Source organism: Alosa sapidissima, chromosome 9 (genome assembly GCF_018492685.1).
Source record: "Alosa sapidissima isolate fAloSap1 chromosome 9, fAloSap1.pri, whole genome shotgun sequence".
NCBI classification, from domain to species: domain Eukaryota; kingdom Metazoa; phylum Chordata; class Actinopteri; order Clupeiformes; family Clupeidae; genus Alosa; species Alosa sapidissima.
In genome coordinates this window covers 22185025-22196342 of record NC_055965.1, presented here as the reverse complement: position 1 = coordinate 22196342, position 11318 = coordinate 22185025, and the positions used below count along the sequence as shown (strand labels likewise).

Below are 11318 nucleotides of genomic sequence, written 5' to 3'. Positions count from 1 at the left end.
TGCTATTCTGGTGCATGTTGACATGATTACATCACACAAATTCTGCAGATTTGTAGGCTGCGCATCTGGGTCAAACACATCCCAAAGGTGCTCTATTCTATTGGACTTGGATCTGATTACTAAGCCATTGACAGCGTTGGGAAGGTTACTTTGCTTAAAATATATTCCACTACAGATGACTGAATGCATGACCTAACATATTTTGTACTGTAATTCTGATAGATTACATTACTAGTGAGTAATATATTTTGAATACTTTGGATTACATCAGCATTGTATTATATTACATAGCAGTGGTTGTGTTAACTTGTAAGACCCATAGTGTCAAAAAACCTATGTGCTATGAAACACAATGACAAAAACAGAACAGAGATGCTTTGTCTGTATAGGCTAAAAGGCTACAAATCCCAAACAAAGAGTCTTTGTAATTAATTCCAACAGCACATGGGGAGTTGCATGCTGTCAACAAATGAGAACCTAACAAGGCACCCCTGTCAGTCATACCTGTCGAGTAGCCTACTTTGAAAGGTGACATCAAGAGTTGAAGACTTCACAAATGTAGGCTAATGCCAAACATCCACGTTTCAAACGAGTAGGCCTACAGGCACTTCGCTTGTCTTACCATGTAGCTCACCATATCCATTGGCTTGAACGCTCTCTATATATATATATATATATATATATGGGTCACGACTTTATGAACATGGGAAATTGTGGGTCCCAAAGCCAGGATGCAGGGGAGTATTGTTGCGCTCAGATGATCTAGAAGTTTAGCCAGGTGCGTTTGAACCAAGAGTTGAAGAGAGAGAGAGGAGTAGTTCGCACACTGAAAGAAATGACTTAAAGTCTTCAGAAAGGAGTTTTTCCATTTAATTTTGGGAGCAAGAGCAGACGTTTCAGCCGTCTGGCTATTCTCAATGCTCACAGTGAATCAACTGCAGACATGCAATTAACAAGTACCCAGTTGGGTTAAGGGCAATTAAGAGACAGGTGTGGTGGGAGGGGCTTTAGGCCAGACCCAGACAACAAGTATAGATGCATTTGTTTTTGTTACAACACTCGTAGACATTAATTTAAAAGAGTTAGTGAGATAAAAGTTTTACAAAAAGCATGATAGATTTAAGTCCTCGTTCATCCCTTTTGGACAAAGGCTACCAAGTTCAAAAATCCAGAAACATTCTCTCTGAAGCAGTGTTTTATCCAAGTCCCCACCTCTCCTTTTAGGCGAGATCCGAGAAATCCTTTCCACACCCAGAAATCTCAGGTCAGCAATGGAGTGCCCTGCAGACTGAAAATGACAGGCAAAAGATGACAAGTCTTTTTGCTCCTACCCACATTTAACTTCACTTAGGTCATGAAGAACCATTCCTACTACTGCTTAGCTTGGCTTATTTGTTAGCCAGCTAGCTGATGAATGTGTAGAAATGTTTGAGTCAGTCAATGTTGTCAAGTGATACAAAATCCAAAACTGACAAAAGACAAAATTGCACATCTGCCAAAAAAACATGGGATAGTGGACCTGTCCACAACTTCAGAGAATACAAATGACATGCTTAATTGTTACGGTTATGAGGGGGTCCTCGGAATATTTTCTCCTCCAAAAGGGGTCCTTGGAACCAAAAACATTGAGAACCCCTGATCTAGATTGTTAAGAGTAAGGTGCCAATCTTAGCGGTTTTAAGTCAGTCAGAGTCAGTCTTTTTCTAGTTTTGCCGTTACGACAATATCAAACATGTTTGATATTATCGCAAGTCTTTTGAGTCGTGGCTCATGCAAATAGTGACCTCTCTCCAACACCAAACAGGAAGGGGCAAAGTAGGCGACAGCTGTAGCCTATATGATTATTTGTTATTCTTATAATATTTGTCATTTCTTATACCTATTTAGTCGGCTCTTCCACGTGACAGAACAACTCTATATCGGTTAGGGATGTCACGCATGAAACAATGCTGCAGAAACACGAAAATATGACTGAGTTTAGTATGCTATCATTTCAGTTCCTGTTTATCTATTCTATTGCACGATGGGTAATAATTTAAAGGAATCTAGTTGCAGTCTTGTAAATAGTGACCCTGCAAGATCCCTAGTCATTGCAAAATTATAGTACGTGACTATGTCTTTAGATGTCTTGTCTTTAGATGTGAGAGGGTCTGAGACTAGTCTTTCAAAAATCTTTTCCAAATCTTTCCAAAGTCTGTCAGTGTAAGGGGGGCTTTATGTGTGTGTGGATGTGTGAAAGACATGAAGTACAACATTTGCAGGGTAAATTACCGTTGGCATTAGAGAGAGTGCTAGAAGGAGGCGGCGTGGCAGTGTCCGCATGGACCAGCCTCTCTGAGATTAGGGTTTCTAGAAAAGACAGAGGTAAATTGTGAAAGAGACCATTCAGTTGATCATCGCTTTTAATTATATGCCAATGCGAATTAACAATGTTTCTGATGTCACTGCTCAAAGGACTATATGTCAATTTTAGAATAGGTTCTCCTTTTGTTTAGAGGTCAAATTGGGTGGTTGTGTTTCAGATGCACATACTTTGTCTAGTGCTCTATCAAGCCAGCTGTTGGGATATCCTCTAGAGCTAAAATTTCTGTATAGGATTCTGGCTTGGGCCTCAAAGTCATTTTTGTCGGAGCAAATCTGGTGCAGTCTAGTGAACTGACTGAAGGGCAGACCTTGTTTCAGAGATGTAGGATGGACACTTGTGGCATGAAGTAAACTATTTTTCTCTGTGTCTTTCCTGTACAAAGAGGAGACAATGTTTCCATCAGTAAGTGAAATACAAGTGTCTACAAAGTTCACACAGGTGGTACTAGCTGAATAAGTAAACTTGATGAATGGTCTTAGGCAGTTAATATACAAGACAAACAATTCAAATTCAGGTAATGAGCCACAAAACAATCATCAATGTATCTTTTGAAGAACATGATCTTCTCTAAAAAAAAGGATTGCTATTGAACACATACTGTTCTTCCAAGAAACCAAGATATAAATGGGCATAGTCAGGGGCCATAGTGGCACCCATGGCTGTGCCACTGATCTGGAGGGTCCCAAAGACAGACCAGTTGAGAACCACTGACATAGCATACTACCCACCATCATTTCCGTAACCAATGAATGTAGAGGGATACATTTAACAGGTCGGCCTCTTTTTAAACTGAACTGCATTTCCCTTTTTGTGCTATAAATGCATGCCTATTGTCTACATAAATGACTGGCAACATCCTGCAAGGTGTCCCGATATACAGAATTAATTAACTTGGTGGAGAAAACTCTTCCTGCTTCGGGGAGGTCTTTGCATCCGTCTCCTCCATTATTTCTGCATACCTCGGCGGATGTTATCCCTGGCATAAATCCTCATGTCAAATCCATTAAGTGGTTTTATTAACTGTCCTGTAGTGAGAATGAACACCAGCTATTAGGTACTCAAGGTCATGGGGTCAAAGGTCATCAGGGGTCCATGTCCTAATGTTCTCCCTCAGTATCTTATCTGTGTCGTTTTCCCATTTTAGTCTTGACTTGACCAGAGCCCGTCTGCGTCAGACATTCTCTGACTTGACACACCTGACAATTCAAGCTTCTGAAGTTAGTTTCTTTAAAAAAATTTTTTTAAAAATCCCAATGTTCTAAGGGGATGATGAAACAGAAAAGACAGATATAATGCTTTTAACTTGTCTATAGGGTGACATTAAATTAAATTGGTGGCGATAAAAAAAAAAAAAATGGGTTTACAACCCATGTTGACCATTTTGGCTCCCTCAGTTGGTTGTGTGTTTTGCAAACTGTTTTCAGAGCTGTATAGAGATATACAGATATAGAATGCAATACCGCCACCTAAAGGGTAAATATTACCACACATGAACGGGCACGCACGTGCCCAATCACTTTACTGGACATAATGTGTTATGAATAGGAATGGTGTGAATAGGTGTGGCCATTCGGGCTCATTTGTATCTTGACTTATCCATGACTTGTCTGAAGTCTTTGGCGGTAATATTGGCTTAACACGCCCTTTTTTTCTAAACGAAAAGTAACTACATGGAGGACGCGTCTCCGCTCGTTGTCAATTAACCTCGAAGTTAATAAACCAGTTTTACTCCATAATCTGTTTTTAAACTTGAATTCCCCCCAGCATAAAGCGCGCCTCTATCTTTGACAGAGTATCCAGATCACATGACTACTCAAAACAGTTCATCGAGCAATGCATTGTGGGACGAGGACGGACTCCACGCGTTGAATCCTCCAGGCCACACAAAGCAGTGTAGTGCACATTTGAATGTCTATTTAAAATACTTATTTAATACTTATTGGAATATTTTGCTCTCCGGATAGACTTTCCGAAAGTGTAATTATCGGCAACACACAGATAACAATGCCAAATTTCTGCGTGGCGCCGAACTGCACCAAGAAAAGTACGCAAACAGACTTAGCTTTCTTCCGATTTCCAAGGGATGTGAAGAGGTGAGTTTGCGTTAACAGTGTTTAACTGCATAGTTTAACAAAAGTGTTGTAAATGAATAGTCTAGGGTTTAGACACTACTTACATTGCATAAACACGCTAACGCATTAGCTATCCCGCTATCTTTGGACGTCTCGCATCTGTTAGCTTTTCCGTAAAACGCGCAAAGTTAGCAGACATTAGCAAGCTGTCATTAACAGCTAACGTTACAACAGTTAGCACCACTAGAAACATTGAACAAAATGTGCAGCCATAATTACTCCCCCAGCTATTTGTATGCTTTCTTTTGGCAACACAATGGTGTTTTTTTAGTGCTAACGATGTAGTGTGAATGTTTTGGCCTGTGAACACGTTACCCTTCTGGCGAGGTTGGACCTGGACGTTAACATTAACAAGCCTGTGCACGCGAATCTCAAACTCTGAACATGTTGCATCTTTTTCCGCGCTGCTGTCCTATTAGACCAAAGCGAAGTTATGTAGTTGGGGTATAGACCATAGACGTGTGTATCATTGAGTTTTAACGGTCGACAACATATTAAGCAAATGTTTTAGTAATGGCGCGAATAATTAAAAGTACGGTTAGCCTACTGAAGATGACGTGACACATTACGTGTTTTGATGCATTGAGAATTATGGGAAGTGAAGTTCATCGTGCCCATTTTTGGATGTGTTTATTATTATATTATGTTAGGACTGTGTACAGACACCAGTGTATTTTTTATGCACACAGTGAAGGATGGTCTCTATGTCAAACAATTAAGAAATGTCTCTATGAGCTCAAATATTCACAACCTTTCATTACGATTTGGTGTTAGAATATAGAGGACCCCCCCACACACACACACATTTATTGACATTTAAAAATGTAACAAAATGTGTCAACTTGTTTTTTTTTCTTCCCCACTACACGGATAGATGTCACGAGTGGGTGGAAAACTGTCGGCGTGCCGACCTGCTGGCCAAAACGCCGGACCAGCTGAATAAGCACTACAGGCTGTGTGCAGCTCACTTTGACCCCAGCATGATCTGCAAGACGGTAAGTGGACACTGGTGCCAGCCAGTGGATATCCTGGCAGATGCAAGGCATTCTGTGAAGATGAATTAGGGACGTGACGCCCACTGAGATAACATGTACAATGCTGGTTATGCTAACTTTAGCAGACTGTCGCTATATTAGGCCATCAATACCATATTATTTTAATTCTTCGATTTTAAGATAAGGAGCCGATATTGCAAAGCATTGCAATTTATTTCGCCAATGTATATACACTGTGTCTCAAAGGTTTTTTATTCTCCCCATATAGTCACTTGGATGTAGGAATACTCAGCAAAGTTCAGAAACCAGCGTGCCAAAAGTCGCAAGTCTAATTAAGCTATTTTAATAGCAATCGAAATTTAACACCATGGCAACACTTTAGCACACCCATTGATGCTCCCACATGTAAAACGATAGCTATAGTTCTTGCATGAGAACTTTGCTTGTTGACAGACTGTGCACTTTGCTTTTTAAATCCGGGCCCCTATCGCTTTTGGGTCCTTGAGTTGAGCTGTGTCATGGTAGTGAGGTGAGAACCCTGGTGGGCAGCCATTTTGCACTGCATAGGAGGGCAGGAAGGCGGTCAGCACACACCACTGAAGAGTCCTCTGAGCAGTGTGAGCAGGGGCACCATCTTCAACAAACACCAGTTCTGAATGCTTATGGGCTCTGACTTTTCTTTCTTAACCAAAGTGGAAGCAGTGCCTGCTGCACAGAATGTAATGGTAGTTCACAAAGTGCAGCTGAGTATTCATTTTGGAGTGCTGTGTGCAGTTCAGAGAGGCCTGAAGGCCTATCCTGACTTTTTGTTTATTTTTTCCAGTATCGGTGTGAAAGAACTAAGAAGAGAGTCATAGAGCTAGGTGACCTTGGAATGCGTAAGGGATAACGGCCACCGAGGTGTCCCTATCTACGGATTAATTAATAGACGATGTAGAGGCAAAATACTCCCCAGCGTGCAGCCTCCGCCAAGTTCATTAATTCCGTATGTCAGGACACCGCGAAGGCCATTATTATTCCGCTTATCCACCAGTTGCCACTATAGTCATGCCTTAATAACCTGACTCTCACCAGATGAATTTCGTTCCGCCTAGCTCCACTCACATCCATCTGGGATCGGTTCCGTTGAGAGTGATTTCGGCACAAGATTGTATGGTAGAGCCAATCAGGACGCAGGGCGGGAGTTTCATAGATGTGACGTAGCGTAGAAGCGACTGTGAGACTGTTCTCAGTGTCACGGGTTGGCTTCGATGTAAGTGGTTGAAGTAGCACGTCAATAGATGACGGACAAGTGGCTTATCCAATCTTATGTAAGGATTTTTGATAAGGCCCAGCCTTCTGAAGCACCACTCCAATGGATCGATCCCAGATGGATGAGTGGAACTAGGCGGAACGAAATTCATCTGGCGAGAGTCAGGCTAATGCCTTTATACCACACAAAAGAAACAAGCAGTACAATTTAAAAAGAAGCCAACTTGTTCAGTTTGTATTGTACTTTCTTTGGTCCTGACAATGATAACGGAGGGAAGTTAGCTTGTTTACAGTTGATTTCATTGTTGCGAAGCCTGCTTCCAGGCTCAACCATCGTTCACTATGGTTGTGATAGTTACCATTCAATGAGCATTGGAACAGTCTACTTCATGGGTGTCCTGTTATTCAGAATTAATAGCACCCTTCCGTCCCAGCTTTTTTGGAAAAGTGTTGCTGGTATCAAATTCAAAATGTCTGATGAATAGCGTGAGCTCGAAATGTAACAATGGTGAATAGGCATTAAAAAATCCTGATGGGAGCAAGTGTGCGGACATTCCACCCCTTTTTCCATCAAATTCAAAATTAACATATATTTTCCACAAAGTAGTCATATATAGTCATTTTCAACGTTTGATATGTTGTCTGCGTCCTTTCGCAGTTAAATATGAGTTTACAAGATTTGCAGATTTCACATTCTGTTTTTATTTGCATTTTACACAACGTCCCAACCTTTTTTGATTTGGGATTGTACAATGACTTGCTATGTGTATGTTAATTACTCTATTATTTGTGTCACTCTAGTTTCTCAGTTCTTCCTCTATTTAGAGCAATAGGAGTTTAAAGAAGTCAATTAACTGCTTTATTGGTCATTTCATAGAAAGCGTGTTTTTTTTTTTTTTTTTGTTCCATTTAGATTTAAAATATGGAAAAGGTGCCAAAAGTCTGTTTGAGTGAGATGTGTGTTCTTTAATGCTTGTAGGGTCCATTTCGGACAGTTCTTAAGGACAATGCAGTTCCCACCATATTTGATTTCAGCGGCCAGAACAAGAAACTGCACAAAAACCGCAAACGTGTCAAAGTTCTGGTGAGTTTTTTTTTTTTTTATTATTATTATTATTATTATTATTACTATTATTATTATTATTATTGATATTGATATTATTAGTTACACAGAGATCTTATGTTTTGCCGTTGGTTGACGGCTTCTCATAGTGACTCAATCTGAAATCACAGTTTCTCATGCAGAGTCTCAGATTGAATGTTATTTCTCATTCTGTAATTCACTTTGGATAAAAGTGAAGTACAAAATGAATAAATGTAAACGTAAATCTACCTTGTCTGAGTTTTTTTATAAAACAGTACGGTGCACTGCAGCCGTATGATATTTAACAACAACAGAAACCTGCATGAGTATCCTGCGTGTTTATTAAAGTAGCCCCACAGTATACCTCTATAGGGTTCAACAGTGACCCCTGATGTCCTAGCTTTAGTTTAAGGTGGTCTTGCAAGGATGGATGCTTATTTATTTATTTATTTATTTATTTATTTATTTATTTACTTCTTATTTATTTCTTTACTTCCTTTCATCTATTTGTTTACTTTTCTTCCCCACAGACAGAAGAAGAAGTCAGAGACATTAAAGAACGTAGATGTAAGTGACCAAGTTTGCATTATGTGTCCGCTTATGAAGCAAATCCCTATCTTTTATCAGCTGATAGATCTGTGAGTGTGTGTGTGTGTGAAAGGGAGACACAGAGATTTTCACCATATGGAATTGTTATTTCTTCGAAAGTAATGCATGAAAACAACTTTATAAATAAGTCAAAGACTTACACTGTGTGTGTGTGTGTGTGTGTGTGTGTGTGTGTGTGTGTGTGTGTGTGTTCAATTTTCAGTGGAAGAGGAGGCGGAGGCCAATAAAGAGGACGAGGATGTGGAAGACATGGAACAGGACGCCGTTCCTCAGCTATCCCAAGAGGAGCAGGAACTCCGGGAATACCTGCGTTCTCTGTTCGAGATCCTGCTTCTGCTCGGCAGGCAAGGAATTCCGCTGATCGGACACACAGTGACCGCCCCCCTCTCGTCCACCGTGGAGAAACTGAAAGATGCGGGCAGTGATGCCGCTGCCGTCGTCGAGGGCAACCAAGAGAAAACAGACGCGAATGGCAACGGCAACAGAACCGGGCAACCGTGGACCTTCACGCCTCTGAGCAACTTCCAGGCACTGGTGGAATTCCGGATCAGCGCCGGCGATGAGGCGCTCCGTCGGCGGTTCGAAGGCGCGGCGACAAACTCCGAGACGTGCCCGCCCGAGACTCTGCTCAACATGCTGAACGTGGCCGGCGCTTGCATCCGCGAGGACGTCCTCCGCGACGTGCAGCTCTTTTCGCTGATCGCCGGCGAGCCCGCGGAAATGTCGTCAGATTTCGCCGGCAGAGAGAGCAGCCGCGACGTCCTCCTCCCGATCTTCGCCCGGTTCGTGGACGTTTCAACGGCGGTGGCCGCGGAGCAGGCGAGTCCCAGGGAGGAGCTCCTGGGCTTCGTGTCGCTGGAGTGCGACGGCGACACGCTGGCCGAGAGGCTGCTGACGTACGTGACGGACGCGTGCGGGCTGGACATGGACAAGTGCCGCGGCTTCGCGTACGACTGTGGTGGAGGCGGGGCACGACACGCGCTGCGCATGCGCACGGCGGCCGAACGCATCTCGGAGCGGCACCCGGCGGTCGTGCGCACGCTCTGGTCGGGCTGTGGCCTCAACACGCTGCTGGCCGAGAGCGCCGGCACTCCGGGCACGCAGGTCGTCGTGGCGACGCTGAGCCGCGTGGACGCGCTCCTCCGCAGCTCGCCAGCGCTACGCCTGGAGCTGGAACGCACCGTGGCGACGAGTTTTCGCGACGACGAGGACATGGCCCGCGAGCTCCTCACCGCTTGCCGTCGCGGCCGGTGGGGCCGGCGCCACAACGCCTTCCAGCTGACCTCTGACCTCCTGGAGCCGCTCAAGCTCTGCCTGGAGTCGGTCTGCGACAGCAGCCACGACCAGCGCTGGAGCGAGCGCGTGGTGCGCGACTGCCTGGCCCTCTCCGAGACGCTCAACGACTTCGAGTTCCTGGCCGCGCTGGTGGTGCTCAAGAACGTGCTGTCGTTCACGCGCGCCTTCGGCCGCAACCTGCAGGGCGGCGCCATGGACGTGCACCTGGCCACCAGCAGCGTGACGGCCGTGCTCCACTCGCTCATGGAGGTGGCCGACAACATCGACGTCTACCACGAGTTCTGGTTCGAGGAGGCCGTGCTGGTGGCCCAGTCGCTGGGCATCCCTGTGCGCGTGCCGCTGCGCCACCTCCGCAAGTGTGCCGGCGGCGCCGAGCCGCAGCCCGAGGGCTACTACAAGGAGCACCTGACAGTGCCGGTGGTCAGCTACGTCATCTCTGAGCTCAACGACCTGTTCTCAGAGACGCACCTGAAGGTGCTGCGCTGCCTGTCGCTCATCCCCGCCGTCATGGGCCAGCTCAAGTTCGCCGCCGACGTCGCCGAGGAGACGGCCGTGGCCGAGGTGTACCGCCGCGACCTGCCCAGCCCGGACACGCTGGCCACCGAGCTGCAGTGCTGGCGCGTCAAGTGGAAGCACCGGAGCAAAGGCGTGCCGCTGCCCGCCAGCATCGGCGAGACGCTGCGCCTCGCCGACGTCAAGTTCTTCCCCAACCTCGACGCCCTCCTCGGCGCGCTCTGGAACCTTCCCATCCTCAACCCCGAGGAGGGACCGCAGCAGCAGAAGAAGCCGCAAACGCCGCCGCCGCAGAAACCGCAGGAGGACACGACGCCGGCGGCAGAGCCAGAGCCGGAGGTTGCTGTTGACGACGACGATAACGATGACGACGACGACGATGGCGGCGCCGGTGACCGCGGTGGCGGCTGCGGCGGAACTGCTCGGAGCCGACTTCAGGCGTACCTCCGCGACACTCCCGTGCGTCACCGGTGCTCATGGCTGGCGCTCATCTACGCCAGCATGGACGCGCGGCACGACCCCGACCGCATGGTGGAGGCCTATTTGAAACTGCACCCAGACAACAACTAAACACTGGACTTCCCATTCCAAAATGACGAGTTGACCTGTACGTGTTCATATGTAAATACAGCGTTCTATTCTGTTCCTTTCTTCTTTTGCCTTTTAAAAGGATTTGGCTAGACGTGGGAGAGTGGCTGAAATGAAATTATTTTCTTTCGGCAGTGAATAGATTCTCTTTATAATGTACCTATGAGGATTAATAAAATGTTTATCGATCCATTTAATTGTCCTTAGTCATTAGTGCTTTCTGAATTTGCATGCAAAATTGTTTTTGAAACTTTTTATGGACACAGACCTCTAAGTAAATGGATGTACTCTGCTGCTAACTGCATAGATTTCCTCAATCCTCATCTTAAAGCCTTAAAGCGCTTGAACGTCTCTTTAAAAATAAACGAACAATCCTCCCGTTCACTCATCATCTCTGTGTCAGCGGATAGGTTGTGACGGCCTGCCTGTAAACATTACATACATACATAATCAAGGATAATTTCAATGGTTTTCCATTCAAATAG

The 11318-nt window shown here is 45.1% G+C and overlaps 1 protein-coding gene and 1 long non-coding RNA gene across 2 annotated transcripts; one reads left to right on the top strand and one right to left on the bottom strand.

The window, feature by feature from the left end:
• Positions 1-718: 718 nt before the first annotated feature.
• On the bottom strand, positions 719-4088 carry LOC121718114. Its single transcript, XR_006033850.1, has 3 exons — positions 2533-4088; positions 2272-2349; positions 719-1288 (listed from the first exon to the last, which is right to left on the bottom strand). It is a non-coding gene; the product is annotated as an uncharacterized LOC121718114 (long non-coding RNA).
• Positions 4089-4221: 133 nt separating this feature from the next.
• Positions 4222-11025, top strand: LOC121718048 (52 kDa repressor of the inhibitor of the protein kinase-like). The gene is made up of 5 exons (XM_042102860.1): positions 4222-4458; positions 5372-5492; positions 7723-7827; positions 8358-8394; positions 8639-11025. Exons 1-5 carry the CDS (start codon positions 4370-4372, stop codon positions 10813-10815), a joined length of 2529 nt encoding a protein of 842 aa, XP_041958794.1. The 5' UTR covers positions 4222-4369; the 3' UTR covers positions 10816-11025.
• Positions 11026-11318: the final 293 nt, after the last annotated feature.

Coding starts and splice junctions, on each gene's coding strand:
- LOC121718048 (XM_042102860.1), top strand. CDS start 4,370: ATGCCAAATTTCTGCGTGGCGCCGAACTGCACCAAGAAAAGTACGCAA. Junction 5,493..7,722: donor CCAGCATGATCTGCAAGACG/GTAAGTGGACAC, acceptor TAATGCTTGTAG/GGTCCATTTCGGACAGTTCT. Junction 7,828..8,357: donor GCAAACGTGTCAAAGTTCTG/GTGAGTTTTTTT, acceptor TCTTCCCCACAG/ACAGAAGAAGAAGTCAGAGA.